The sequence below is a fragment of the Capricornis sumatraensis genome, chromosome 1, assembly GCF_032405125.1.
Source record: "Capricornis sumatraensis isolate serow.1 chromosome 1, serow.2, whole genome shotgun sequence".
NCBI classification, from domain to species: Eukaryota; Metazoa; Chordata; class Mammalia; order Artiodactyla; family Bovidae; genus Capricornis; species Capricornis sumatraensis.
In genome coordinates this window covers 121,813,520-121,841,472 of record NC_091069.1, presented here as the reverse complement: position 1 = coordinate 121,841,472, position 27,953 = coordinate 121,813,520, and the positions used below count along the sequence as shown (strand labels likewise).

General features: G+C 33.4%; 1 protein-coding gene across 1 annotated transcript in view; it reads left to right on the top strand.

Moving 5' to 3' along the window:
- Positions 1–27,953, top strand: part of NCAM2 (neural cell adhesion molecule 2) — a 251,778-nt gene that overhangs the window by 190,043 nt on the left and 33,782 nt on the right. Inside the window, exons 14-15 of the mRNA XM_068967942.1 lie at positions 1,191–1,312; positions 18,308–18,488. Coding sequence (XP_068824043.1) covers positions 1,191–1,312; positions 18,308–18,488 — 303 coding nt within the window. The remainder of the gene's footprint in view (positions 1–1,190; positions 1,313–18,307; positions 18,489–27,953) is intronic.

Sequence of the window (27,953 nt, the reverse complement as noted above, 5' to 3'; positions counted from 1 at the left end):
ATTTCAGTATTGACCATCTGGTGATGTCCATGTATAGAGTCTTCTCTTATGTTATTGAGAGAGTGTTTGGGATGACAAACTATGCAATCGTCTGCTTATTATATACTTATGTTAGGGCAGTCAAATTGACTGCAATAATTGTCTTAATTTATGACCAAGTCTTTTCTGTTGGTTATCATAAAATGTCAGATATGTTGTTTATTCTCCATTCCTGATGCCAGAGTCTTTTTCAGTGTCTCTTTTTCACCAGGACGGCTGCAAATAGATCTTGACTCAAAACCCCACCTCCTGACTAAAATTACCCTAGAATGACTTAACCTCATTTTAATAGAGCTATCCTGTCTCTGCTTATAATCCTCAGCAACCCCACTCTTCATATTTAGTCTTTCTCATATTCTCTTATTGAATCCTTTTAAGATGTTTGTACTTTTTTTTTATAGAACTTTAAATTTATATACAGAAAACATAGTATGTTAACAGCATATAAATCATCTCATTTCATAATATATTCACACTAATGCTGATACTCTTCCAATTCTGTGGAACTCTGTTCATATTAAACATATTATATTTACTATAAGACCATCTTTGTGTGAAGAATAACACCAAAGTTAGTATTTTCATAAAGTGAGAGTTTTTTAAAAACTTTGAAATCCATGTATAGTTTGGATACTATAAAATTTATTTATTCAAATATATATCTAGCTTAAAAATGTCCATTAGAGGAGATTGCTAATAAGTTGCTAATTTATTATATTTCTGGTAGGTATATATTTTAGATAGCTTTATGACAATATGTTTATATTACTACATATTTACAAATGTTTGCAAATTAAATTTATATTAGAAAAATAAATGATAGTATGCTATCAATACAAGAAATAAAGCTTAAGGCTTGTGTAATGCAGTGAGTTCTATTCTTAGAGCCTTTGCCCATCAGTATAAATGATATATATAATTCTGAGATTTCACAATTTTGGCATGATAGTTCTAGATTTATGAATGTTGCTGTTTCTTGGATGGATAAAAAGAGGACCAAAAGTTACATTACAACAAAGGACAAATAGAAAATGGTAAACACAGGATGATGTTATACATTTTGTTATATGACTGTATTTTTTATTAAAATGCAGTATCTCTACATCTATGAAATGTGTGCCAGTATCAAGAATGTTCTATTGCTTATATAGGTGAACCGAGTCCTCCATCCATACATGGACAGCCAAGCAGTGGGAAGAGCTTTAAGCTAAGTATCACCAAACAGGATGATGGTGGAGCCCCTATTTTAGAATACATCGTGAAATATAGAAGTGTAAGTACCCTGTTTATTATCATTTTGTGATGTTTTCAAATTGTATTAAATTTTCATGAATTCATAGATACATCAGAAGTAAATACATATTAAATACATTGTTGTTAAACAATGTAAACAGTTTGCATAGGAATTCAAATGCTAATTTTCCATTGCTGAAATTCATCATTACATATTATAGAATGTTTGCTTGCTTTCATAAAACCTAAGCATAGATAATCAAAATAACATGGTGTTCATGTGGTTTCTAAATCTCATGTTGTTCATTTCTTGCCATGGTATTCATATTGTGATTTTTTTAAACTTAGCTACTTTTCAGAAATGAGATATCATTTTTCCATTTCCTTCTGAGTTTAGCAGAATATTTCACCTTCTATTCTACTTGATTTTAGTAACTTCACACTAAGCTATTTTTTTCAACTTTAGTTACTTTAGGTAGGATTCATACCTCAAAATTACTTCATAATTAATTTTTATGAATTATTAAATTTTTATTAACTCAAAGTACATTACTATTTAAATGTATTATAAAAAAGAAATCACTCTAATCAGCATTTAGCAAATAATGGCCACGTTTAACTTGAGAAAGAGGGAATAGATTTTTTCAAGTTTAGTTAGCACTAATATGGGATTTTGGACAACTCAAAGCTGCCGTGGGACTTGTCATCTATATAGGAAATGAAGGATCTCTTGTTTTACAGAGTGATGGAAAAGTCACCTGATGGACTCTACCTTCATCTGAAAAAGAAGCATTGAGTATTTACTGTGGAATATGTTGAAAGGTGGAACGCAATTTTATACTAAATTATGTGAAGTTTATTTACTAATGGTTATTATTATCGCTGGCTCAGTGGTAAAGAATCTAAGGCAGGAGATGCAGATTCAATCCCTGGGTTGGGAAGATCCCCTGAAGGAAATGGCAACCTACTCCAGTATTCTTGCCTGGAGAATCCCATGGACAGTGGAGCCTGGTGGGCTACAGTTCATGGGGTTGCAAAAAGTCAGACATGACTTAGCGACTAAACAGCAACATGATTATCCCCATAATAGCATATCAATTCTATTTGTTTGTTTTCCTTTTCACCCTTTCAAAATTCACTTTAGCATGTTTAATAAGTTCCCTTAAGCCTATTTCCTATTCAAATGCATGTGCTACTATCATTTTTAATTCACATACATCCTTTTATATTTATATCACCTGCTCATTTCTTGTAATTTTTGAAGTGTTACACGAAATTTAAAAGTTTATCTAGCTTCCAGTTGGCATGATTACATTTTTGTATTTACTTTGTGTTGTCAGTGTAATGGTGCCCTTACAAAACAGGTTGAAAATTGTCCCCCCTTTTTTGCTACATCAGGCATACTTTGGAAATTTAAGTGATTGTATTATTTATAATTTAATTTTTCTACCTTCTGTTAGTAATGTTTATGATTAGCCCCATAATGTCTCAATTTCATGCTTATGTTTACTGAACTTATTACTACTTTCCAAGTGCATTATATTTTTAAAACAGTGCAATTGCTCCTTAATAGTACTCACTCCAGTGTTCTTGCCTGGAGAATCCCAGTGAGGGTGGAGCATGGTGGGCTGCCATCTATGGGGTCACACAGAGTCGGACACGACTGAAGTGACTTAGCAGCAGCAGTAGGTAGATGAATTTTTAACTGTTTTCCCACAAATCCACAATTTTCTAAGTTATAATATTGTTGCTTTTAAATTCAAACATCTAAATTTTGAAAGGTAGGAAAAAAGGGAGTTTAATTTTTAGTGGCTTATGTCAATATTTAAGTTTAGACCTCAGTTCAAGCTTTTAAATTTCTGATTGATATCCCCTTCCCAGGACCTCTCTCTGTTGTAGGTTTCATACTGGGGATGATGAACAGCTATGTGTGTCTTATGGCTAATCTGCTATGGAGGCTCCATGCCGCCATTCCAAAACAACTCTGAATGGCTCACTAGTTTCTCTCTGATTCTAATGGTGTCTTAGTAGTCAAACCCAGTTTTTTGGTTATTCTTACTTGCCCATCTGGAAACTCTTTGAAAGTGAAAGTCTCTCTGTAAGGGTCACAGGCTTAAATTAGTGGAATTAAACTGGGATAAAAGAACATGAATGCAGATTGTAGCCTACCATTGTGCCCCCCAAAATTTATGATGGAAAATACAGATGGATGGTAAGAACTTATAGATAACCTCAATAAAATTCCATGGCGAACTCAGAAATTCAGGAAGTTGTAGAAATATGTTTAAAGTACTCTGTGTATGTATAATTTCTACCTAAAACTAAAAGCTATGCTTGGCTATCTAAAGAGTTGATACTCGAAAAAGCACAAATGTTTTATTGAGTTTAACCAGAATCATTAATTCTGACTGATGATAGCAAATGTGACTTCAGATTATATCTTTTCTTCCTCTATTAGTGGTTTTATATTACATAGCATGTATATTTTTCTAATGCTATAATTCTGTTCAGCTATACAGTCAAACACGCAAATTGCTTTTCCTTATGTTCTTTCATCCTTAGCACACTGGCTTTTGTCTTCATATAGATTATATTGTGTACTAAGATGTTGCCCACACATCTCCATTTAGAACATGAAGAGAGCAAAAGGATGAAAAGGAGCAACAAGCTGTTTAAGATGAATTTGTTTTTCCAGCTGACTCTACACGGTTTTCTAAAGCTACATCAAGCAATTATGTCTCATTAGATAGAATATGGCTCATGACCATCAATAAATGAAAAGTATTATATCTGGGAGGTGGGTCAGCTAAACATTGGCATTGTCAACATACTGTTAATTATCTTTCTCATTATAAAGGCTGTATTAATCTGCTAGGGCTACCATAACAAAATGATACAGACCAAGTGGCTTTAGCAACACAAATGTGTTTTCTCACAGTTACGAAGTCTGGAAGTACAGGATCAAAGTGTCAGCAGATTCGTTTCTCCTGAGGCCTATCTGCTTGGCTTGTAGATGGCTACCTACTTGTTGTGTCTTCACATGGCCTTTTTTTTCTGTGTGCACACATCTCTTCCTCTTTTTATGAAAGTATTTCTTCCTCTTTTTATGAAAATATAAGTCATTTTGGATTAGGACTCCATCCTAAGGACCTCATGTAAGCGTAATTACCTCTTTAAAGGCTAAATCTCTTAATAGAATCACATGGGAGGTTAGAACTTTAACATATTAATATGATGGGGTATACATAATTTAGTCTATAGCAATGCTGTCTGTTGTGAATCCTATATATCTAAAAAGACACACTATTGGCACTTTGGATGCATTACAGTGGGCCATCCAGAACTCAACCACCCATTACAGTATGTGTTGCATCTTCCAACCCCACTTACTCTATTGCAAGTATTTGAAACCAAAAATGTTCATTAGAGTATTACTATATCTGTTTAGAGCCAATAAGATTCACAAAATGGAAATAGACATTCAAAGGAAAATATATGTATATATTTGAAAACATAAATTGCCATTTAAAATGCTGCCAAAATGTATTGTCATTTCCTTAATGAAGATTAGAATTAGTTTTGTGAGAAGTTTGTGCGAAACATACGTGGACACAGTAAGTATAGTATTAAGTATAATAAGACTAGAAAATTTTTAGAGATTCAAATTTACACCAGTCATCAGGGTATTTTACCTTTATACATAGTTGATGTAACTCAGATTAAGATTTGAACAAGCACAAGTTTTGTTTTGTTTTCTCTTTCAGTAGTAAATCTCTAGCTTCCATTGTTTAACGTTTGTTTCCCTACCTATCTCCAACCAACCTAGTATTAGCAATGCCCTGCTTTTGCCGATTTACTCAATATGTAAGTTTACTTTGACAATAAATGAAACTTTCAGTTCTTCCTCAATTCGATCTCATTGCTCCTAGCCATACCTTTCATCACCATATACTTACTCTTAATTTGCATTATCCAGCTGTTTATAACTACCAAAATTCATAGATCTCTTTTTAAAGATCATAATTGAAATGATTGTTAGCATAATTTTAACAAAGCAATAGTTGACTAATAATCAATTACTAGGTTACTACACTAAAGCCTACCGGTATTTTAGCAGAAAACACTGCTTTATTAAGGAAATTGGGCTTTTATGGTAAGATTTGTAAAAGTAATTCCTCACACCCTTTGTAGTACAAGGAAGTTATTGCTAACTTTTAGGCCAAAAAAAAAAAAAAAGCAGAAAAATATATAATCATATATAAAATGACATTTTCTGACAGTTTTAAATGGACAAACTGAAACTTACAGAATTTGAATGGCTTCGTCATGAGTACCAGTGGGAACAAAACATGAGTCTATAGTCAGAAACACTTTTGCGACAGTAAGGGCTGAGTTTAAATATGCCTGCAGAGATTATATTGTCTCCTCAACCACTCTCCCATCTTAACTCAGCTTACCTATCTACTTTGCCTCCAAAAACAGCCATTCTGTTTCCCTTCATCTTTACCAAATCATTTAGTGGTATGCCTTCTATGGGTTTCCCAGGTGACGAAGAGGTAAAGAATCTACCTGCCGATGAAGGAAACCCGAGAGATGTGAAGTTTTGATCCCTGGGCTGAGAAGACCCCCTGGAGAAGGAAATGGCAATCCACTCCAGTATTCTTGCCTGGAGAATCCCATGGATGGAGGAGCCTGGTGAGCTACAGTCCATGGGGTTGCAAAGAGTCAGACAGGACTCAGTAGTGACTGACCATGCACACATGCCTTGCACTCCAAAACACTAATATAATCTCCGTATAGCTATGTTTTTCTTTCCCTCCCTTTACCACCTCCTCCGTCCTGCATACAATCATACTCTGCAGGTCCAGTTGAAAATTCTTAAATTTGGTATAAAGTTATATTCATGTGGTTAAATAATATCCCAACTTGGGAAGAAATAATTTTTTCCACATTTTCTTTCTCCATAGGTCACTTTTCATGTTAAAAACTTACATGTTCAAAATTAGGTCACTAAATGTGTAGCAGTATTTGCCTTGACATTTGCACTTATACTGAAATAATAACTATTTCAAAAATAGCTTAATTGTCTCTTTTCTTTGTATGATTCTAAGCCATTTCATCTATTAATATTAGTTCCTCAAAATGAATGAATTCCACAGTGGAGTAAAGAGCAGTTGAACAATATGAAATTTTATTTAGCTATATGCAATAGATTTTTTAATTGGACAGCCTATAGGGAAATTAAATTGGTAAATTCAGAAAGTAAGGAACATATTTATGATTTTTACTTGACTGCTTCTTTGATCCTATCTTTCAACTCTCCTGTGCACAGGACTATATGTTTTATAATCTAGGAACAACAAAATGCATATAATACATACCTTATGTGAGAGTTGACTTATAGCAGACATCATATCTGAGTATTTACACCTGCCTTTAACTGGAACAGAAAGACCAATAATATTGTAATATAGAGAATGTTTAACTTCCTATAGATAATGAATCAAGAAACATTATATATTGTCCTCTAGTAGATAGAGGGGGCTTCCCTGGTGGTTCAGATGGTAAAGAATCTGCCTGCAATGCAGGAGACTAGGTTGGGTTCAGACATTGTATTAGGATGATTTCCTGGAGAAAGTTGTGGCTACTCACCACACAACTTTGTTCAGTGGCTGCCGGGGGCCAGCATGAGGAACTCCGCCCATGGCAAAGGTCATGAGGAAGGAGGCTTGGCATACGCAAAGGCGTGATCAAGCCTCAGGAAACCCCCTGTTCCTGAGCATCTAACCCCAAAACCAGAGTCTGTTTTATGCTCTCCCCCATAACCATTTCTCTCGGAGAAGGAGTAAACGTGCAGCTCCAAGGCAATAAAAATTCCTGGGCGTGACAAGAGTGTTTCAGCTTATGGATTCCTCTGAAGGTTATCTAGCCCGCCTGTATAGGTTCGTCTGGCCACATGTGATTGTTTGCAGCCTCCCAACCTGAGAGGCATGAGATGTTTTAGACTTACTAAAGGCAAATTCTTTTGGGGAGTTAGAAATTATTAGTATAATGGGTTGGTTAGGAATTATATTGGTGAAGGGTTTTTCATTTGTTGTGTCAATAATTGCTGCTAATTCCCTGCTCTGGGTGGGACAAGGGTGTCTCAAGTCAAACCTCTCTGCTGACAGACTAGCTTGTGTGACAGGATTATCCATACTCCTGCCACATGATTGTTTACTACCTCTTAACCATAAACAGCACAGAGAGTTTTGAAGTATTTTGAGAGTCTTAATTAGCATAGGGCTTTTTCTTCTTGTTTAGTCAATGATTGCCGCCAGGCCTCCATATCCTTAGGCACCTGGGAATATATTAATCAATGTATTTGGAATATAGAAAAGGAAATATAGTAGTTTTTAAGGTTAGCAATACTCGACTTTTTGAGTTAATGGATTTTCTCTTTTGTAATAGATCACTGTACTTTGTTATAAATCACTGTGTCCTTGCTATGTGAAAATGTAACTTTATCAAATCTTAAGACTAAATAGATCTTAAGGGGAGCATTGGTGAAAGGATTTTCATTTGTTGGGCTGATGTTTACTGCTAAATCTCCATGTTCCCTACACTTATAATGAATATAACTAGCATATAGGAAGAAATAAATATTAACCTTTAAGCATATAGGAGAAATAAGTATTAACCTTTAAGATTAATCATGTTAACGTTGGGTTAAATAAATTCCTTTCTTGATTGTAACTCTCACTACACCCTCACCCTATAGGAATGTAACTTTATTTGGAGGGTGGTGCCTGGTTTAAGAAAAAACACCCTTGGAAGAAATAAGCTTTTTGGTTATCAGAAAGAAAGGATCATAAAATGTCAGCAGGTCTCACTCATGGCCAGAAGATGATGTACCTTTTTTTATACATTTATGTGAAGCACCTGATTTTGATAAAGGTCAGGACTGCTGACTCCCACATGACTCTGTATTCATCCCTATGTGTAACAAAAGGTATATAAGCAAACCCAAAAATAAAGAAATAGGATCAGTTTCCAGAAAGACTGATTCCCCCATGTCGCTTCTTTCTTGCTCCCATTTTTCTGGCTGAATTCCCATCTGGAGCATGGATGTTATTCCATGTAATCCAAGTTATTCAGCCTCCTTTTCTCCACTAATCTTCCTACTACACTATCCATTTCTAATTTCTCTATATCTGTGATTAAATATGTATTTTTCCAAAGACGCCGACTCTGTCCCCACCTTCGAATCACCCTGGATCCACCGGGGCTGGACCCCAGCCAGTGGCCTATTAAGAAGACAGAATTTATGAGAACAGAACTAGGGAAATAAAAACAGAATTAGATGTTTCCATGGACCCTTTGTGAAAATTAACATCTCTAATAAGTCAGTGAGATTAAACAATGTATTTGGAAAATGAAGACAAACATTAATGTCATAATGTGTATAGAAAAATTAAAGTAGTCATTTCAAGTACAGAATATTTTTATCTACTTCATATTGTAGTGTCAATAAAACTCTACATAATTAGGTAAGGTTTTTTATATGTTTTCATCAGTTTTTCACTTTTCTAACTGGATGATAGGTATCAGATCCTAACTATCACTTAATTTTGGTAAATTTAAAAAATTGCCTGATCTAAGAATGGCTATATAAAATTCATAACATACCATCAGTTTTGAGGAATATACATTAGGGACTAGCAACAATGCTCTAGCATATGTTTCTAGGTCATAACTGACCTTCTTAACCCTGACTAAGTATCTCAATGGCCATAGGGGAAAAAAAAGGTAACTTTGAAAAAAGTATTAAAATAATAAGTAGAATTGAGATTTTATTGTTCAGAGAACTTATTTCATAATAAATTGTAAATAATTTGCTAGTAACTAATTTGTAGGTTTAATTATATTTAGGTGTGCATACTGACATGTATTTAAAGCCATCCAGTTACGTTTTGAAATATTTTCAACCATTGAAAAGCTATGGACATTCCAGTTCCAGTTCCAGTTCAGTCACTCAGTCGTGTCTGACTCTTTGCAACCCCATGAATCACAGCACACCAGGCCTCCCTGTCCATCACCAACTCCCAGAGTTTACTCAAACTCATGCCCATTGAGTGGGTGATTCCATTCAGCCATCTCATCCTCTGTCGTCCCCTTCTCCTCCTGCCCCCAATCCCTCCCAGAATCAAAGTCTTTTCCAGTGAGTCAATTCTTCACATGAGGTGGCCAAAGTACTGGAGTTTCAGCTTTAGCATCACTCCTTCCAATGAACACCCAGGACTGATCTCCTTTAGAATGGACTGCTTGGATCTCCTTGCAGTCCAAGGGACTCTCAAGAGTCTTCTCCAACACCACAGTTCAAAAGCATCAATTCTTCGGCTCTCAGCTTTCTTCACAGTTCAACTCTTGCATCCATACATGACCACTGGAAAAACCATAGCCTTGACTAGATGGACCTTTGTTTGCAAAGTAATGTCTCTGCTTTTCAATATGCTATCTAGGTTGGTCATAACTTTCCTTCTAAGGAGTAAGTATCTTTTAATTTAATGGCTGCAGTCACCATCTGCAGTGATTTTGGATCCCAGAGAAATAAAGTCTGACACGGTTTCCACTGTTTCCCCATCTATTTCCCATGAAGTGATGGGACCGGACGCCATGAACTTCATTTTCTGAATGTTGAGCTTTAAGCCAACTTTTTCACTCTCCTCTTTCACTTTCATCAAGAGGCTCTTTAGTTCCTCTTCACTCTCTGCCATAAGGGTGGTGTCATCTGCATATCAGAGGTTATCGATATTTCTCCCCAAAGAAGTCCTAAACTTTTTTGGGTATTTTTTTCTTTGCTGCTAGTGAAAATAATGATTTGTAATCATCCTTGTAGTGATAGCATCAAATAGACTAATTGTCTGAATGAATATGTATATTGATGACTCAATGTATAAGTTGGTCTATGTCATGCTATTATAAATGATCCTGTATCTAGATTAATAAATACAAGAAATACTAAATATAAGGGTAAAAAACTTTTACTGTGTGAATTTTCTTCGAATGTGAGAAGACAGAAGGTGATGAATAGGAAAAATTAGAACATATTTTTCCCTCAAGACGTACCTGTATGATGGAGAGTAGAAATACATAGAGTCCAATATACAAAAATTCACCAAGGTTCAGTACCTGAAAGAAAAGCAGTTTAAATCAGCTATAATAATACTTAAAAGGGAGTTAGAACCTAAAACTCTCCTAAAAACTTCTAAACCTTACATCTTTCCCAGTCACAGTGGAATGTGTGTGTGTGTGTGTGTGTGTCTGTGTGTGTGTAGGTGTGTATGTGTGTTTATAAATTATCCAGATTGCTAAATCACCGCTCACATTCAGAGTACCAAGCAGAGCTTCAGAGAATTTTGAGCCTCCTATAAAGTCATATAAGTACCAGGAAGTCCAGGAGTCAGAAGGTGCCTTGCACAAGAACACAAAATCTTAAATTGAAATGCATTGGAATCACAGGGAGTTTAACATTAATCGTTAGTAGGAGCTCACCTCGTCTGTTGTCCTTCCCTTTCATAATTATTCAGCCTTTATTTAAGATGATATTGACCATATACATTCTGATACTTTCAAAAGACACTTAGTGGATTTCTCATTATGAATAAAAACAGTCAAAGAATAACAAGTCAAGTCCATAAATAATAAAGCCAAGACCCTCTATCTCTCCTTCAATCTGCTCTCTATACAGATGACGGCAAATCTTTCCCTAAATACAAATATTTTTACAGAGAATTGAGTAGAGTTCCTTGTGCTCTACAGTAGGTTCTTATTATATATTTTGTATGTTGTAGTGCCTGTATGTCAATCCCATCTCCCAATTTATCCCTCTCTTCTCCTTTATGGCCCTCATAACCATAAGTTTGTTTTCTACATCAGTGACTTAACTGTTTTTAAAATAGATTCATTTGTACTATCTTTTAGATTCCATATATAAGCAATATCATAGGAGATGTCTCTTTTTCTATCTGAACTATTCACTCAGTATGATGATATCTAAATCCATCCATGTTACTGCAATGACATTAATTCATTCTTTTTTTATGGCTGAGTGATATTATTCCACTGTGCATATGTACCACATCTTTGAGTTTCCCGGGTGGCACAATGCAGGATACACAAGACATGTGGGTTCAATCCCTAGGTAGGCAAGATCCTCTGTAGTAGGAAATGGCAACTCACTCCCGTATTCTTGCCTGGGAAATTGCATGGAAAGAAGAGCCTAACAGGCTACAGTCCATGGGGTAGGAAACAGACAGACACAATTGAGAGAGTGAGCACACACACCAAATCTTTATTCTCTGTTGACGGATGTTTAGGTTGCTTCTATGTCCTGGATATTTTGAATAGTGCTGTGGTGAACTTTAAGGTGCATATATCTTTTCAAAGCATGTGTTTCTTCTGATATATGCCCAGAAGGGGGATTGATGGATGATAGGGTAGCTGTATTTTTAGTTTTTTAAGGATCTTTTTACTGTTCTCCCAATTGGCTTTACCAATTTACATTCCTACTGAAAGTGTAGGTGAGCTCTCTTTTCTCCACACCCTCTCAGGCGTTCATTGTTTGTAGATTTTTTTTTTTTTTAATGATGGCCATTCTGACCAGTGTGAGGTGATGCTTCCTTGTAAGAAAGAAGAAATAAATAAATAATTAATTAGAAAGAAATTACAATGAAACTTGACTATACAAAATCTATGTTGTTATTCAATCGCTAAGTGGTGTCCGATTCTTTGAAACACCATGGTTTTCCTATTCTTTACGATCTCCCAGAATTTGCTCAAACTCATGTCCATTGAGTCAGTGATGCCATCCAATCATACCATCATTTGTCATCTCTTTCTCCCCTCACCCTCAATCTTTCCCACCATCAGGGTGTTTTCCAGTGAGTCAACTCTTTGTGTCAGGTGGCCAAAGTATTGGAGCTTCAGCTTTGGCATCATTCCTTTCAATGAATATTCAGGGTTGATTTCCTTTAGGATTGACTGGTTAGATCTCCTTGCAGTCCAAGGTACTTTCAAGAGTCTTCTCCAGCACCACAATTCAAAAACATCAATTCTTCAACATTCAGCATCCTTTATAGTCCAACCCTCACATCGTTCATGACTGCTGAAAAAACCATCAGTTCAGTTCAGTCCTCAGTCATGTCTGATTCTTTGTGATCCCATGAAGTGCAGCATGCCAGGTCTCCCTGTCCATCACCAACTCCGAGTTTACTGAAACTCATGTCCACTGAGTCGGTGATGCCATCAAACCATCTCATCCTTTGTTGTCCCCTTCTCCTCCTGCCCTCAATCTTTCCCAGCATCAGGGTCTTTTCAAATGAGTCAGCCCTTCACATCAGGTGGCAAAGGTATTAGAGTTTCAGCTTCAACATCAGTCCTTCCAATGAACACTCAGGACGGGTTTCTTTTAGGATGGACTGGTTTGATCTCCTTGCAGTCCAAGGGACTCTCAAGAGTCTTCTCCAACACCACGTGTCAAAAGCATCAATCTTTCAGCCCTTGGCTTTCTTTATAGTCCAACTCTCACATCCATACACGACTACTGGAAAAACTATAGCCTTGACTAGATGAACCTTTGTTAACAAAGTAATGTCTGCTTTTTAATATGCTGTCTAGGTTGGTCATAACTTTCCTTCCAAGGAGTAAACGTCTTTTAATTTCATGGCTGCAGTCACCATCTGCAGTGATTTTGGAGCCCAGAAAAATAGTCAGCCATTGTTTCCACTGTTTCCCCATCTATTTGCCATGAAGTGAAGGGACCAGATGCCATGATCTTAGTTTTCTGAATGTTGAGCTTTAAGCCAGCTTTTTCACTTTCCTCTTTCACTTTCATGGATTCATGTTGATGTATGGCAAAACCAATACAATATTGTAAAGTAAATAAATAAATAAATAAATGATAAATGGTTAAAAAAAAAGAAGAAGCTTTTTAGTTCTTCTTCACTTAAGGGTGATATATCATCTGCCTATCTGAGGTTATTGATATTTCTCTGCAGTCTTGATTCCAGCTTGTGAGTCATCCAGCCCAGCATTTTGTGTGATGCACTCTGCATAGAATTTAAATAAACAGGGTGACAATATACAGCCTTGATGTACACCTTCTTCTATTTGGAACCAATCTGTTTTTCCATGTCCAGTTCTAACTGTTGCTTCTTGACCTGCATACAGGTTTCTCAGGAGGCAGGTTAGGTGGCCTGGTATTCCCATCTCTTTAAAAATGTCCACAGTTTATGTGATCGACACAGTCAAAGGCTTTAGCATGCCAATGAAGCAGAAGCTGGTATTTTTCTGGAATTCCTTTGCTTTTTCTGTGATCCAAAGAATGTTGGCAATTTGATCCTCTCCCTTTTCTAAATCCGGCTTGTGCATCTGAAAGTTCTTTTTTTTTTTATTTTTTAATATAAATTTATTTATTTTAATTGGAGGCTAATTACTTTACAATATTATATTGGTTTTGCCATACATCAACATGAATCTGGCATGGGTGTACACGTGTTCCCCATCCTGAACCCCCCTTTGATTTACATACTGTTGAAGCCTAGCTTGAGGGATTTTGAGCATTACCTTGTTATCATGTGTAATGAGCACAATTGTGCAGTAATTTGAATGTTCTCTGATTGCCCTTCTTTGGAATTAGAATGAAAACTGACTTTTTCCAATCCTTTGGCCACTGCTGAGATTTCCATATTTGCTGGTATTTTGAGTGCACCACTTTACCAGCATCATCTTTTAGGATTTGAAATAGCTCAGCTGGTATTGCATCACCTACATTAACTTTGTCCATAGTGATGCTTCCTAAGGCCCACTTGACTTCACTGCCAGGATGTCTGGCTTAGGTGAGTGACCACACCATCGTGGTTATCTGGGTCATTAATACCTTTTTGGTATAGTTCTGTATATCCTTGCCACCACTTCTTAGTCACTTCCTCCTCTGTTAGGTCCTTGTTGTTTCTGTCCTTTATTTTTCCCATCTTTGCATGAAATATTCCCTTGGTATTTCTAATTTTCTTGAAGAGATTCAGGTCTTTCCCATTCTTATTTTTTTCCTCTGTTTCTTTGCATTGTTCATTAAGAAGGCTTTCTTATCTCTCCTTGCTCTTCTTTGAAACTCTGCAGTCAGTTGGGTGTCTAAAATTTATTTGACACAGCAAAAGTAGTTCTAAGAGGGAAGTTTATTGCAACACAATCTTACCTTAGGAAAAAAGAAATCTCTCAATTAAGCAATCTAACCTTACTCCTAAAGTAATTAAAGAAAGTAGAGTAAACAAACCCAAAGTTAGTAGAAGGAAAGAAATCATAAAGATCAGGGCAGAAATAAATGAAATGGAGATAAGAAAACAATAACCAAGACCAATGAAACTAAAAGCCAGTTCCTTGAGAAGATAAGTGAAATCAATAAATCTTTGGCCATACTCATCCAAAAAAAAGGGGGAGAGGGGAGAGGACTCAAATAAATAAAATTAGAAAATGAAAAGGGAGAAGTTACAACTGATATCTATTTACTGATATTATGATTTTAGAATAACTTTTAAAGTGTCTCCTTAACTGTCATATGGCCCTGCTGCCTATGTTTTGACAGAAAGGATTGCTTAAGAGAAGCTATATCAAAGTAAATGACCATTTTTTTTTTGTAGCTGCCCTTCAACTTTTAATTGGCTTATTAATAATAGCTCTATTCATCAAATCATCACATTAAATTACCTAAGGGAACGTTTGCAACTAGATTATCTTAAATTGTTCCCTAGGCATTTAAATTGTGTAAATCAGGCATTCTACAAATGCATAAATGAGATTTTGATGCCTAGGGGAGTATTTGGTAACACCCACTTTATTTTTTCTGTATTCCCTATGAATAACAATTAAGGGATTAAAAACACTCCTTGTCTAATGGTGAATGAAAAATGAAATTGATTTAAATTGGGGAAAATATTAGAGCTCCTTTTGGTTCCTTTAGGCCATCAGTCCAACTATCTAAAATGATGGAAGGGCTTTTAATTCATCATATTAAGAGCCTCAACAATTGAGAGTTAAGTGATTGGTGATTTAAAAGTCTATCAGCCTGTCTTGGACTGATCTGGAAGTTTCACTTCAAATGCTCAGTTTTCAGAAATATTTTTGGAAGATTACCTAAAGGACATGAAGCCTATTCATCCTTCTGAATAATGAATGGTATCTTGGGGTAATCCAGATATCAGCTTCTGGCTTATTTTCTGGCTCTTTCTCCTACATCTCCATTCAAATCTAAAACAAAATTCAACTCCAAATTTCCACACAAATACTGACTTTCACCAGTATTTCACAGTTAAATAGAATTTGTACTCAATTATTGGGTAAGGGGATGCCCACTGGGGCTACTGTCTACTGCTTTGTGTAACCTTTATCTTTATCTAATTCTTTAGTCTTCCTATTTCTCTCCTTGTCCTCTCTGAATTGTGTATACATACAATTTATAATATATCAAATATTTTATATGTATTTTATGTTCTGTATATGTATGTTTGTGTTTATAAGTCATGTATCATATATGATCTAAAGTTATGTTTAAGTGGAGATTTTTGTAGCTTTTTTTTTTTTTTTTTTTTGGTCAAAACCTATGATAATAAATGTAAAGTGGCTATTTTTGCATCTCCCAGTGGTTCTGCATCTTTCTGAGGTTTTCAATCGTTGTGCCTCTTTTTGCAATTTTAAAACTTCTGTGAAGGAATCACATCTTCATTAACTCAATGAGGAAGAATGAAAAGAAAAATGGAACTGGAATTTCTTATTTCCTATTAAGTTGACATTACCTCCCCTGAGAAAACCTTCCTGGTTCCTGGACTCTCTTAATCCTTCCTGTTATTAATATATACTCACAAAACACCTTCTTGTTTTTCAGACTTCATGTCCTCCTTCTGTGCTGGTTTGTAAAGTCTAAAATAAGTGTTGAACATTCTTCCTAACTATTGTCTTCATATTTCTAGAACAGTCTCACTACCGTACTAAAGACTGAATAATTGACAAATGAATGATGAAGAAAGCAGATGTTGGGATAATCATGGCTAGTGATACAGTTGTCCCAAACACTTAAAAAATGTACCTAGGATCCTTCCTTAAATTTACTAGTCATTTAGTGGCTTAGATGAGTTGCAAAGTTTTCTGGTCCAAATTGTTTTCCAATGGCTTTTTCAATACACTTTATAACACTGGACACCAGCCTAGTCTAATTGATTTATGTCTTAAAAGCAAAGGAACATACTCCTTGTTTATATGATAATTCTAAGTGCTTGTCCAAAGTCGTTGGCCTCACTGTAGGGAAGGGAGTAATATCTCCAGTTTTAGATGAAACAATAAAAGAGACCAGATGATTTCCTTTATAATAAAAGTTCTGCAGAACCAAAAATAATTATAAAGAAAAGAGAATCTTAGAATGGTACTAAAGCTGTAATGAAGTCTTATCTCCTTTTGAAGGATACTTCATATTTGTATTATTGATACTGTCAATTTAATGCAATAATGAATTTAACTTCCACAATTTGATTTTAGATAATAAATCCTCAATTTTCACCATAAATGTAGAAAATGTTACTATTTTTTCTAGTCAAATAAATATTGTAAAATACAGGCTCAAAATTAAATAATACTTGATTGAGCTGTGAGGTTAAAAAAGGATCAATCAATGGATCTGTTACTCTGTCTATATATCTGTCTATCATTATGGCTAGGTTACAGTATATTTATAATTACAATTCTGGTAAATTGAGATTTTCACTTGCAGTAATGGATTATTAGATATGTGATTTCAGAAAATATCATTTCAACTCTGTATAGCTATTATAGGAAGAGGGCTTCCCAGGTGGCACTAGTGGTAAAGAATCTGCCTGCCAATGCAGGAGATGCAAGAGATGTGGGTTCTATCCTTGGGTTGAGAAGATCACCTCGAGAAGGAAATGGCCACCCACTGCAGTATTCTTGCTTGGAAAATTCCATGGAAAGAGGAGCCTGACAGAATACAGGCCATGAGTTGCAAAGAGTCGAAACAACTGAGTGACACACATGTTATAGAACTACTTTCTCTTTAATGCTAATTAACTATTTGTTAAGTGGTAATGATTCTTAACGCCCTGGAATGCATAATTACTCAGTTTTCCTTATTGTTTCCTCATGAAAGTAAACAGAGGCAGCTGCTCCCCTTGTTTCTGTAATAGAGGTGAGGGAGAGTAGCAGAGAGATTACCGTTTCAACACTTAACCTGTGTTCAGATTGTGAACACACGGCACAACTGAATGCATTTTTAAAGATAGCTTAATCCATATATTATTTCAATTATTTGTGACTGTAGTCATAGTATTTTTTTTCAAATAAATGGTAATTCAAATATGTCCAAAACATTTATTTTAGAAAAAGATTCAGGATTTAAGTGTAGAATGTTCAAGAATAGGATATTATTTTTTATTTTCTTATTCTAATAACCTATTTAAAGGTAATAATTTTTGTCACATGTTGTTTCATTATAAGTCTAAAACATAGTATTAAAAATGATGGTTAAAATTTTAATCTATTTAAAAAATCCAAACTTTATTTTTAATACACCTCCTCCCATGTGCCCCAAACAATAGCCTCTGGTAATTATTTAAATGGACATATTAAGCTTTTTCTATATATAGTATTTTATAGTCCCTATCTATATATTATTAATAATCAACAAAGTGAATAAATAGCAATTAATATACATGAAATTTTAAAAACTCAATGGAGGTGAATTATCATTTGAATCATCAAGTATTAGTTATGAATCAACACTCTTCAGCAAATTTAAAAAGCATTAAATATTTAGTGGGGAAAAACCTTAGAAACAACTTCATCTATATACAGTTTAATTTATCCCAGTGAAAGAGGAAATATCCTTTTTTGATTTTATTAAACTCACTCCTCCATTTCAAGATAAATTATTTTTTTAATGATCACAACTTTAATGCATGGATATTTACAAAATATGTTTGTATTGACTTTGCAGAAAGATAAAGAAGATCAGTGGCTAGAGAAAAAAGTGCAAGGAAATAAAGACCACATTATTTTGGAGCATCTACAGTGGACAATGGGATATGAAGTTCAAATTACAGCTGCCAATAGATTGGGATATTCAGAACCAACAGTCTATGAATTCAGCATGCCTCCTAAGCCCAACATTATTAAAGGTAAGCAAACCATGTGCCTTCATAGGCTAAAAGGAAATATGATAGTATCTTTTATAACACTTCTGGATTTTTTTCTTGATATTGAAAACATAATTTTATAGCAGGAAGTAACATTGTATGTTTTAGTCATGGTTATTTACATGTCTTAATTACAATTTCTCAATTGCTGTTGCCAGAAAGATTGGTTCATTTGTAAATGCACTTTGAAAATTTTAGACTTTAGTGGTTGAAGTGGTAGAGAGAGAATGAGCAGAAGGGGAGGTTAGAGGGTAAAAGAAACTGTTGAAAATCAACATGAAAAATATTATTTGAGCCCAGAAAAAGCTTTTGCAAAGGAGAAAACTTCTCTGCCAAACACATGGGGCCCAGTCCTCCACTTAGAGATACAGCCAAAGATAATTATGAGCCTATTCATGCCTGACCAAGCAAGTTGTGTTTGGAAAGATAAACTCTATCACACAATGAGGCAGAAACAACCACAGATACCCCTTAGAAAGAACAGTGAATAGAGTTTCAAAGAAGCTCAAAATGTTTCAGGCCACTCATCACTGGCAGGCTCAGCACACTGGTGACTACTTTTAATAGTTAATAGTGCTTACATCATTTTATGCTAGTGATGTTATCAAAATCTATAGAAGGTATATCAATTTTTCTTTTTCAGATACATGCTATAGAGGTGGAGAATTTGTCCTGACTCAGTCAGTTAACTCTGTCAATGAATTGTCATATTGGTCATATTTTAATATTAATTGTTCTTTCACATATTATATTTAATATTTAATGGTAAATTCTATACATACATGTATATATACACATATATTTTTATATATCAGTGAGACATCAGAACTGTATATTCATAAACATGACTTATTTAAGTCACATTATAATCGAGTATCGGTATTATTGCCTAATATTTTTGAGACTGGAAAACATAAAATTTGTCAGTTCAGTCATGTTATTTAATACTCTTGTAATTTCAAATTAATATGAATTTCATTGGTATGGATTTGTTATATCATACATCATTTTTCAATTGAAAGCAGATTTATTCAGTAATCTATTAAAAATAACTACTATTGCTTAGTTTAAAATTAATTTATATCATAGCTTTGTATTACATAATTAATAAGTATTTCCAATTATAACTTGAAATTAGAAAGTTGGAAGTATCTAGAAATAATATGGATAGCTGGATATCTTATATTTTAGTGGCACTTTTTATAATTTATAAAGTACTTCTGCATTTATGACTTCATTTTATTTCTGAATCTGAGTTGAGCAAGGAAGAGCTATCCTCATTTTACAGATACAGTTTTGAGAAGTTAAAGTATTTGTTTAAGATCAGAGCTACTTTAAACCATATGACAAATTCTATGTCCTTTAAGATGATACACCTAAATAAGAATAATGGTTGAATGAACTATCAAGTTTGTTGTTTCTGTGAGTTTTAAACATCAATAACTGCGTCTACAGTTAAAAGGAATTACATTTGGAGTAATTATCCTCTATGAAGATATCAGACCATGATATACATATGATTCTTAATCTGAGTCAGAATCTTCAAAGGCAGATTGCAAGAGTGAAATTCATCCCTGTATGTTTCTAATTTAGCTCATATACTTGGGGAGAATAATTACTTTTATCAAAATTAAAATGAATATTTTATGAAATGAAAGGCAGTATTTTAGTTATATTTTATAGATAAAACACAAACTGTAAAAAAAAAAAAACAACTAGATTTCAGGCAGGTTACATTATACTCCCAGAGTTCTTGCTATGCTATTTTATAAGACACTGTTGTAAATAAAATGAATAGTAAGTATAATCCAAAAAGTAAATAAAGACAGAATATATATATATGTGTATATATATATATATATATATATATGTGTGTGTGTGTGTGTGTGTGTATATATGTAACATATATATGTACGCAGAGAAACAAGTAAAGTATGCTATAATGCATTTACTATAAAAATTTTTGTTTCGATTTTGGAAAGTCAGTTTGCAAGCACTGCCTAGAAGGAAAACAATTTATAGTTTGAACTTTGCTCATGTCATTTAGCTTCTCTTGATGCATATTTCCTAATCTCTGCACTAGTTTCTTCTGGTTCTGCAATGAGATTAAGATTTATTCATTCATTCATTCCAGGTATTTATTAGGGTCTTGCTTTGTGAAAAGTATTGTGATGTGTACATAGAAATTATCTGTGAAAAGTATGAAACTGGCTCCTGTACTCAGAGACTGTACAATATAGAGGGAAGATAGACATAAATCAAGAATTAGAATAACCACCAAGTAATTACAACTAAGATATGCTGGTGCAATATGCTGCCAGGAAAGTCTTTGGCAAGTTTAGCTAGTGTATAGAGTTAGATGGAGGTTAATAAAGGATTCCCTTGGAAAGTGACTTTCTGAAAGAAACTTGTATGGAGTGAGCCTTCAAAGGAAAGAAAGAAGTTTTTGAGGAGAAAAAAAAAATTTGATTTCCTTTAAGACCTAGCAAAAGCATGGCTGGAAAAGAACCTGGAAGTGTGTGAACAAAAATAAGGATTCAGAGGTATCTGTGACCTATATAATCCAAAATCTTCTAAAAACCATATAAATAAAACAGATCCTGAAAGTCATAAGAAATCATTTGAAGCAGAGAAATTATATGAGCATATGAACATTTTATACAGATTAATCTTGTTCATCTTGGTAGAGGCAAGAGATGGATGAACATGAATGCTTTAAAAAAATGTGGTTACAGTAAAAAAAAAAAGAGAAAACATTGAATAAATTCCAGGCACACTGTAGATGTAGACTAACCTGCCTATTTAAAACAGTGGATTCAGTAGATATTGATGACTTTTGAGTTTCTTGCTTGGACAACTCTAACATTGCTGTTATCATTTCTGCAAGTAAAGAATCTTATAAACAGAGCAGGATTTTTAGAATAAAAATCAAACGTAAGATCAGTTCGTTATTCATTAACTTAAAAATGTCAAATAGATGTTAGATATGTGTGTATGGAGATGACAGCCATGACTTGGAAATATGCACTATGATGTTGTCAGCCTTAAGAGCGATGGTATTTAGGCCTGTGTGGGGATAAAACCATACAGTGAGTAATATCTACACCTTATGAAAAATAACTGATGTCTGAGATACTCATAAGTGCTTCCCAGTACCTAGAAGGGTGACTGGTACAGCATCGGTATTCACAGGGTACTTGTTGAGTTATTGAAGAATAATAGAGTGTTAATAGCTGCATCTCAGGGAACTGTAATATACATGAAGAGGAAAGCAGCCCCACCCCACCCCCAATGAGACTAAGATGTCATAGAGTTCCTGGAAAAACACAAGGCTGTAATATCTTGGAAGTTAAGAGGGAGTCATATTTCCAGAATAAAAGTTATCAATCATATTTGTCCCTCCAGAAGCTACTGAGAGGTTAACAAAACTCAGTTGAAAGAAATGTGAAGTCTGTTTACAACTGTGCTGAAATTTTGGGGAGAGAAATTAGGTGGGAATGGGCTGAGGATCTTGTGGAAAGTTAGCAGGTATAGACTCCATGTTAATTTAAGGGTTTCAAGAAGTTTTTTATGAAGGTGAGTAGAGTGGGGAAAATATCAGTGTTAGGACTTTTATGATGAAAAAGGCTAGAGCATGTTATACAGCTGATGAAAGAGATCAGTCAGTCAAGGAAAGTCACAGATGTACAGACAGAACCATCTGAAAAGTTAGAAGATAGAATTCATGCCCTCTAAACTGTACAGCTGATACAGCAGCTTACTGGAAAAGGGGAAGCAATAAAATATTTATTTTGTCTATAAATATGTCACAAAATAATGTATAATTTTTGTGACTGAATCCAGAGACTACTAAGGTCTCATGGAAAGACAGATAAAAGATATACCGTTATTGTTCAAGAATTGTTCGATTTAGCCCTAGGACAATTCTTGGGGCAATTTTAGAAGCTGTGATGGTTGATGGTAGACTAGGGAGCCTTTAAACCCACGAAATACTATAGAGTTAAAATTATGTATCAGCAAAATAGGGAAAAATGTATTTATATACTTTCAGTATAATTACTCATATAATTTCTTATTCAATTTTAAAATACACATTATAAATTCAAACATTTAAAATCAGTTATATATAATAAACTAGCAAATCTTGTCTTATTTAACTGGAAAATATATGAAATTTAGAATTTTATTTAGTTTTAATTTATATTTTAAATAGCATGCATTATAGACTGTCAAAATAAAGTGTACAGACTTTGAATTTAAAAACCCTTTACTTATGTACATTCAGATATATTTAACTCTTTGAGTAAAGCAACAAGCTAAATCTACAGTATATTTATTTGTTGGACTGAGGGACTATTTTTAAACAAGAGGCTTACCTTACATCCATATGTAATACATTCTATTCATAATAGTGGCTTTTCTATGTATGTATTTTAGTGGACACTGCATCAGTCCATAGCTTATGGTTCAGATTTTTTTAATGTTTTATGATTAGTGATATTTTCCTATTCTCACTTATTAAATATGTGTTTATTTTGAATGTTGTGTTCCTTGATTCACATAAAAAGTGTGCAAAATAACAATCACAGTCAATTTGGGATATTCATATTGCATAATTCTATCTCATTTTATTTTATAAACATTGAAAATATTTGGTAGTGATGACAAATTACTCTTGCAAAACTGACTACAAAACCATCTATGGAACTAGAGACTGATAAAATGATATTTATTGATTTCCTCAGTAATTTCAATGGCTAAAAATATTCCTAATGTGCTAGAATGGCTATAATCTAATGCCTTAAAAATTCTTAGTAATAAAATTACTCTGAAAATATTTTTCACAATTTCCTTTGGCTTTACACCATGATTAATATTTTTTGTTTAACCAAAAATCCCCAAAACCAGAAACCACCTTAGTACCCTTTAGCAACTGCTTCCTTTTTCTTTTCTTGTTACTATGAATTGAAGACCTGTTTAATATTAACATTGACTCAATATAATTTGGTGACACATAATTCCATCCATATAGAGAAGTGACATAAATCATCAACAATAAATATATTGACAACATTTCTTCAGTTAGTTTTTATTATAATCAACTTTTTGATTATATATATAATAAACTATAGAGTGAAATTATTTAATGGCATTCAACTCTAACTTTCAACAAGACTAGTATATATTTCATCTCCAAATAACATGAACAGAAAATGAAATATTCAAGTTTATGGCTAATACTAAAATGTTTTTTTAAGGTTATGATTGTTTTAGAATAAAAAGAAATTCTAAAATAATGGTGAGATTGAAGTTCAATTAATGGGTAAGAACTTCATTTTAACAATGTGGAAATCTCAGCCAAGTCTAAATACTAATGATATGTTCAAGACAATGTTTATTTGGTTTTGCACATAATATAAAAATAAATTTCTATAAATTATTTTCATTATCTTTGTTTCTCAAAATTATTTTAAATGAGCAACAGTAACATATATGTCATATGTACCTATGGCCAGTTGAGTTAATGTTCCTCACTTCTATTTTTCAAATTTTCTCTGCATGAACTTATACTTTTAATTATATTTCTTGGTACTTCATTCATTATTGAAATATAACTCTTTTTATTAAATGTGTTTTCTAACAAAATATTACAGCAAAAAAAGTACTATTAGCAAACATAACAGAATATGATGAGGTTCATATTTAAGTAATAGTGTGAATTTACCAGGGACACCATGGATTGACTGGACTAGTCATTGTATCTTCAGTAAAAAATATTTACAATGTTCACATTTGAGAAATCAATGATATGACTAATGTCTATGTTATGTGAAATAAACATTATTAATATTGAGCCTCAGTTATATTTTTAATATGTAACAAATATTTAGAAGTATTTTATACTAGATTTTTTTGTTCTTTGCCTTGTATCAAAATATTTTTTTGTAGGTAATTGGTAGTAGCTTTGTGTACATCTTGTATTAATTATTTTCTCCTTTTTTCTTTCCTACTGTCACTTTTTTCTTTTCCTTTATTTTCATGTTTGTAACTCTACTCTTTTTCCTTAATTATTTTTTTCTTGTTCTACTTTCAAAAATAATTTTCATCATACAGATAAATGCTGTGAAGAGAATAAAGGCGAAAATGGAAGCCAGTCATGGCAGCTGAATGCTGCTGCGTTTTCTTTCATTATAGTCATAAGTTTGTCTTACATGTTTTAATGTTGCTATATCATATATTTCCGTTTTTTGCCCTGAAAACTTACAAGGCTAATCTAAAGTTGCAATAAAGTATTTTCTAACGTCCAACTAAATATGCATGTGTCCTTACCCACAAATAGTGACCCTTTTTTCCCTACCCCAAATTGTTGACCTTTAAAGTATACAGTTTGTCAGGAAATCACAGAAGGACATTGAACCAAGATTGTTTCTTTCAAGTACTAGTTCACAGAGTAATTTGTTTCATTCTCAACTTTTTTTAATTTCTAAAGTTGGCCTTGTTAAATATCATGTCACTTTCATTAATGAAAGAGCTAGTCACTCAGCTGTGTCTAACTCTTTGTGACCCCATGATCTGTATAGCCCACCAGACTCTGTCCATGAAATTTTCCAGGCAAGAATACTGGAGTGGGTAGCCATTCCCTTCTCCAAGAGGTCTTTTTGACCCAGTGATCGAACCCTGGTCTCTTGCTTTGCAAGGGAACTCTTTACCATCTGTCTGAGCCACCACAGAAGTCCATTTGGAACTTAAGCATTTGCTATATCTAATGTTCTTTCATTTGATTATTTTACAAATATAACTCAATATCCATGGCCAAATATTATATAAATAGAAATTTTGTGATGTAGAATTGTGGCTGTCTCATATCAACTTGATTGTTATTCCTTTAAATGCAGGGTTTAGAACTTTATAAACATAATATTCCATAGTGTTTACTATTTATATAAATCATAAACCTGATAGCTTTTATTACATTAAGTGTGTATATCCTATGTGCTGCTTGATTTTCCTCTTATTGACATAAAATATCATAAGGAGTTAAAGTGAACCAGATTCATTCCTTCAATTTGAATACCAAAAATCTAGACTTTTAGTTTTCATTAAATAAAACTACCTTTCTGCATTTGTCCCAAAGTAAATAGTAAGTTAAAGGAGATTTTATTTTAAAACCTGTGTACTAGGTTTAAATTATGTTTTGAGGTAACATCAAGTATTCATGTTCTAATATAAAATCTTACTTTTTCCTGAAAACCTGAGTCAGTTTCTTTGCAAGATCAGAGGGGAATAAATGTTTTAGCCACTACTTACCTGAAGATGAAATTGAGATGAGGACATGTTACTAGATTCCAGCACTGAGAGGAGGCTGGATTTGATGAAGTAGCATGAGCAATGATTTTTATTTTCACATTTCATTCACTACAAATGAGAAAAAAAGTATTTTGTGTTTTTTACTCCCAGCTACACTCTGGCAAGGAATTCTTACTAAGTATTCAAGACAATTGGGGGAAATCAAATTTACATATATTAACAAGAATGACAATGGCTCACATGGTAAATCAAATGGTGATTTCTGGGCTTTGAGATTCATTCATCAAAAACAATTTGTTTTGTTGTATTTATTGTTTTTATGTCTTCAATGAAATACTTACAGGATCCTATAATGTAAGATGCAAAAGTGGACCAACTGTTGGTAGTCTGTTTTCTGTAATTTATCTTTCCAAACTCTGCACTGTCCACTGCTATATTTCTTCTGAGCTAACAGCAAACCTAAAGAATGCAGAAGTGACCCATTTACAAGTTAAATACACTTCCTTCTCCCCTGCTGAGACAAAGGTATTTCCTCCTACCAATTCATGCATTGTTGGGATTTAACCTATTTATTGGAAATGTTCTAGTTTTTAAAATTAAAGTAACCAGTCTTTCTGTGTATTGAAGAACTAACTATAATTTTATACTACACTCCGTGATTGCATTTTACATTCCATAGATTTGGATAAGACTTGCAGATGTGTTGACTACTGATATGTAGCAAGTGCTAGGAAAGAAAGGAGTTCCAGTAACACTTGCATGAACAAATTTTTCCATTTGTTATAACCTGACTGGATCTTGCCAATATTATAAATATTTCCATAATAAAGTCATAAAAATTATCTTGATATAGTACCTGATTACAAACTACTTTTGTAGGGAACATGTAATATGTCTTTAGTAGGATAACAGAGTTGATTTTTTTAAAATTTTATAATCTATAATTCAAAGTCACCAACAATGATATGAAGAACACTCAGTCTAGCTTACATGATACTTAAACTGATATTTGGACAGGTCAGAAAAAAACCTAAAATTAATATCCTAATATCTTAGCAGAATTACTTACACTTGAGTTATTCATTTGTTTTTTAAACATCTAAGTCCAAGTCAATATATTAATCCTAAAATTAATAAGCTATTTATTATTTAGCCAAGTTTCTATTCTTAGATGAACAGTTATTTTACAGTTCTAAGACTTGCGTAAGTTAAAAAATATTCCCGAGACATCTTAAAATATAAACCCTGTGCTTGGCCTTATGTCTATAAGAAATAGGAGAGCACAAAACTATTAGCAATGCAGCTGTTGCATTTCAAAAAGTGAAACCTTAGAGAGTATAAATTACCCTGTCAGATTGTTATTTTGCGTTGTAATAAATGTAAATGTTGCTGAATTATATTTTTTATTACTTGAATTTTACCTTTGTTACATACAGCCATCAAGTCTAACTGACAGTATGTTTTATCTAATTGAAATCTGCTATAGATCTAAGGAAATGTGATTATTGGTAAACAAGATATAAAAATTCTCCTAGCATAATTCAATATTTTTTTTAATCCAGTGGATTTTTAAATAAAATTATGTGCCTAAATGTATAAATATGAGCTTGTGTGTAAGGTGAGTTTTATGTTATTCATTATATATAATCAGAAATATGTACCTATGTTCATTGTTGTATGTATTGATCATAAATTGTTAGATCATTTTAACAGTTTGGTTAGACCATATTATACCAGCTATAAAGTTAGGTTGATTTGCTTATGCATAGTTACCATTATTTGCACATAGAGCCTCCTGACTAATTTTTTATATAAACTTGAAATCATTTTTCTTCTTCTAACCCTTTCCAAGTTTATCTTTTTTTTTTTTTTTTTAATTCTTTAATTCTTACATGTGTTCTCAACCCCAATTCAAGCTCTAATTATTTATCTGATAGCTGTAAGGCCCATCAAACTACATTTTAAATATGTTAGCAGATTATGCCTAGGAGGCAGCAATAAAACCTTTCCTATGAAAAATATTGTCTTACATGTGAGAGCCTTAAGTTAATTTTCATTTTTGACTTTTCTGTTCTAAATACTACTATTCATTGAGAATAAAACCATTTTATAAACCCTACACCCACATTATTATGCAAA